This window comes from Olea europaea, chromosome 12 (genome assembly GCF_002742605.1).
Source record: "Olea europaea var. sylvestris chromosome 12, O_europaea_v1, whole genome shotgun sequence".
NCBI classification, from domain to species: domain Eukaryota; kingdom Viridiplantae; phylum Streptophyta; class Magnoliopsida; order Lamiales; family Oleaceae; genus Olea; species Olea europaea.
Genome location: NC_036248.1, coordinates 22,405,573 through 22,407,480, shown reverse-complemented (window position 1 = coordinate 22,407,480; position 1,908 = coordinate 22,405,573). Strand labels below are relative to the sequence as shown.

Below are 1,908 nucleotides of genomic sequence, written 5' to 3'. Positions count from 1 at the left end.
AATATACAATTAGAACCACCCAATTGTAAATAATTATTTTAAAAGATTACAAATCACCCAATTGAGATAATGTATATTTCGAAATCAGGACAGAAACAGAATTTGAATATGTCGTTGTCATTCGTAGGTACAAAAAAATTTATTACTTTTCGACAAGTTTATTTGCGATATGAAAATGAATCGAAAATTCTTTTGGAACCAAAGAAATCGCCTTTTTTTTTTTTTTAGAGAACACTAAAATTTGAATTACTAAAAAATAATTTAGCTATTGTGTTGATAACGTGTTATAAACTAGAGAATTAAGTAAGAAGCCAATCAATTTGTATGTATTATATCGAGAACCAAAGTCTCATATTTATAGGGATGAATCAAGAATACATTAATAATTAAAATTAGAATTGCATACTATACTTGTCGTTCATTAATAATCGTATTATTTATTACAATAAATAATTTATACAAAAGGTAAGTATTTGTTAGTTGCAAATACACATGTTAAATTATTTTAATTTACGCTCCGTTTGTTTCCCATTTTTGAAAAAACGAGAATGAAAAATATAGTCGTTAAGAATCCACACAATAGATAAAAAGTCAAAAATTGTGGTTTGATGTGATTAATACCGATCATTCGTTTAATATGGAAATTTATTGAACAAGAAGATAACACCAATCCCCTATCGTAGCTGAAACACGTGGTAACAGTTCATCCCAATGATATTTAGACACGTGTCCACGATCCCAAGTACAAGGGAAAATAATCTTCATCCAACGGTTCACAAATCTTCAAGAGTGATTAGCACGGAGCTCCCAGAAGATCATAAACGGAATTTTCGTGTTGAGACGAGAGCGAGGGTGAAAAAAATGGCGATCGGAATAAAGGCGATGCCGTTTTCTTATGTCGCACACTTTTTGGCCATAGTAGGTGCAATTTTAGTGCTTATTTGGTGTATCGGCTTCAGGGGAGGTTTAGCATGGGAAGCCTCTAACAAAAATCTCATATTTAATGTAAGCCAGTTCATTTTCTGCTGTTGGTAAATCGTAAAACTATCTGTTACTTTTGTTCTGGTATGGCAATCGTTTACTTAAATTGAATTGAGGGTAGTAATCAGTACTATATAGTTTTTTTCCAATTAGGGATGAGCATATAGCCTCAGTTTTACCTATTTCTTTGGACGGAGTTGTACTTTCAATTTACATCCCGGTTGACTCTTGTTGTGCATTCGTTCTTGATTCTATTGTTGCTCTTTCACCACACAGTTCGTTTCTAGTTTTTCTTTTAGGATTTGAGCACGTTAAGTGCTATGCTAATTTAATGGGAAACTGTAAGCAAAATTTACAGACTTCCCATGATCACTGGACCATTTTCAGCTTCGGAGCCTAAGGTAGTTTAGTTTCAAGGTTTTTGATTCTTTCATTTCAACATTCTATTTTCCCTCGTTGTTGGTGTCATATTTTCCAGAATTTAATGTCCCAAATGTACACAAGTCGTTGTTGTTTCTAGAGTTTGAATTCACTCCTTCGAAAACAATCGGACAGAATTACCTGAATGCAGGAATTGATCAACAGGATCAGAAATTGTAATTCGAGCCCACCGACTTCACGATGTGTCCTTAAAACGAATTTGCTGCCTTCAATGGTGCTAAAGGCGTCCAGCAATCGTTTTCCAGGATAGAACGAATTTTTCGTCTCCTACGGAAGCAGCACTGCAGTCTGTAGGAGTTCCAACGAACTCAACGAAGTGTTTTTGACTTCGAGACAATATCAGAACGAGAGAGAGGGAAATGAGATTCAAAGCACAGAAAGTTTGCAATGAAAATGGTGTAAATTTTCTGGTAGAAAGGCTGGCTATTTATAGACTTGTTCGTGGCCATTCGAACAGTCATCACCTTTCAGACAAGCCTCAAAAAT

The 1,908-nt window shown here is 34.5% G+C and overlaps 1 protein-coding gene across 1 annotated transcript in view; it reads left to right on the top strand.

Moving 5' to 3' along the window:
- The first annotated feature begins 650 nt into the window (after positions 1 to 650).
- The window catches only part of LOC111406098 (transmembrane ascorbate ferrireductase 1-like), a 9,103-nt gene continuing 7,845 nt past the window's right edge, over positions 651 to 1,908 (top strand). Inside the window, exon 1 of the mRNA XM_023035301.1 lies at positions 651 to 1,005. Within this exon, the coding sequence (XP_022891069.1) occupies positions 712 to 1,005 (294 nt within the window). The 5' untranslated portion in view covers positions 651 to 711. The remainder of the gene's footprint in view (positions 1,006 to 1,908) is intronic.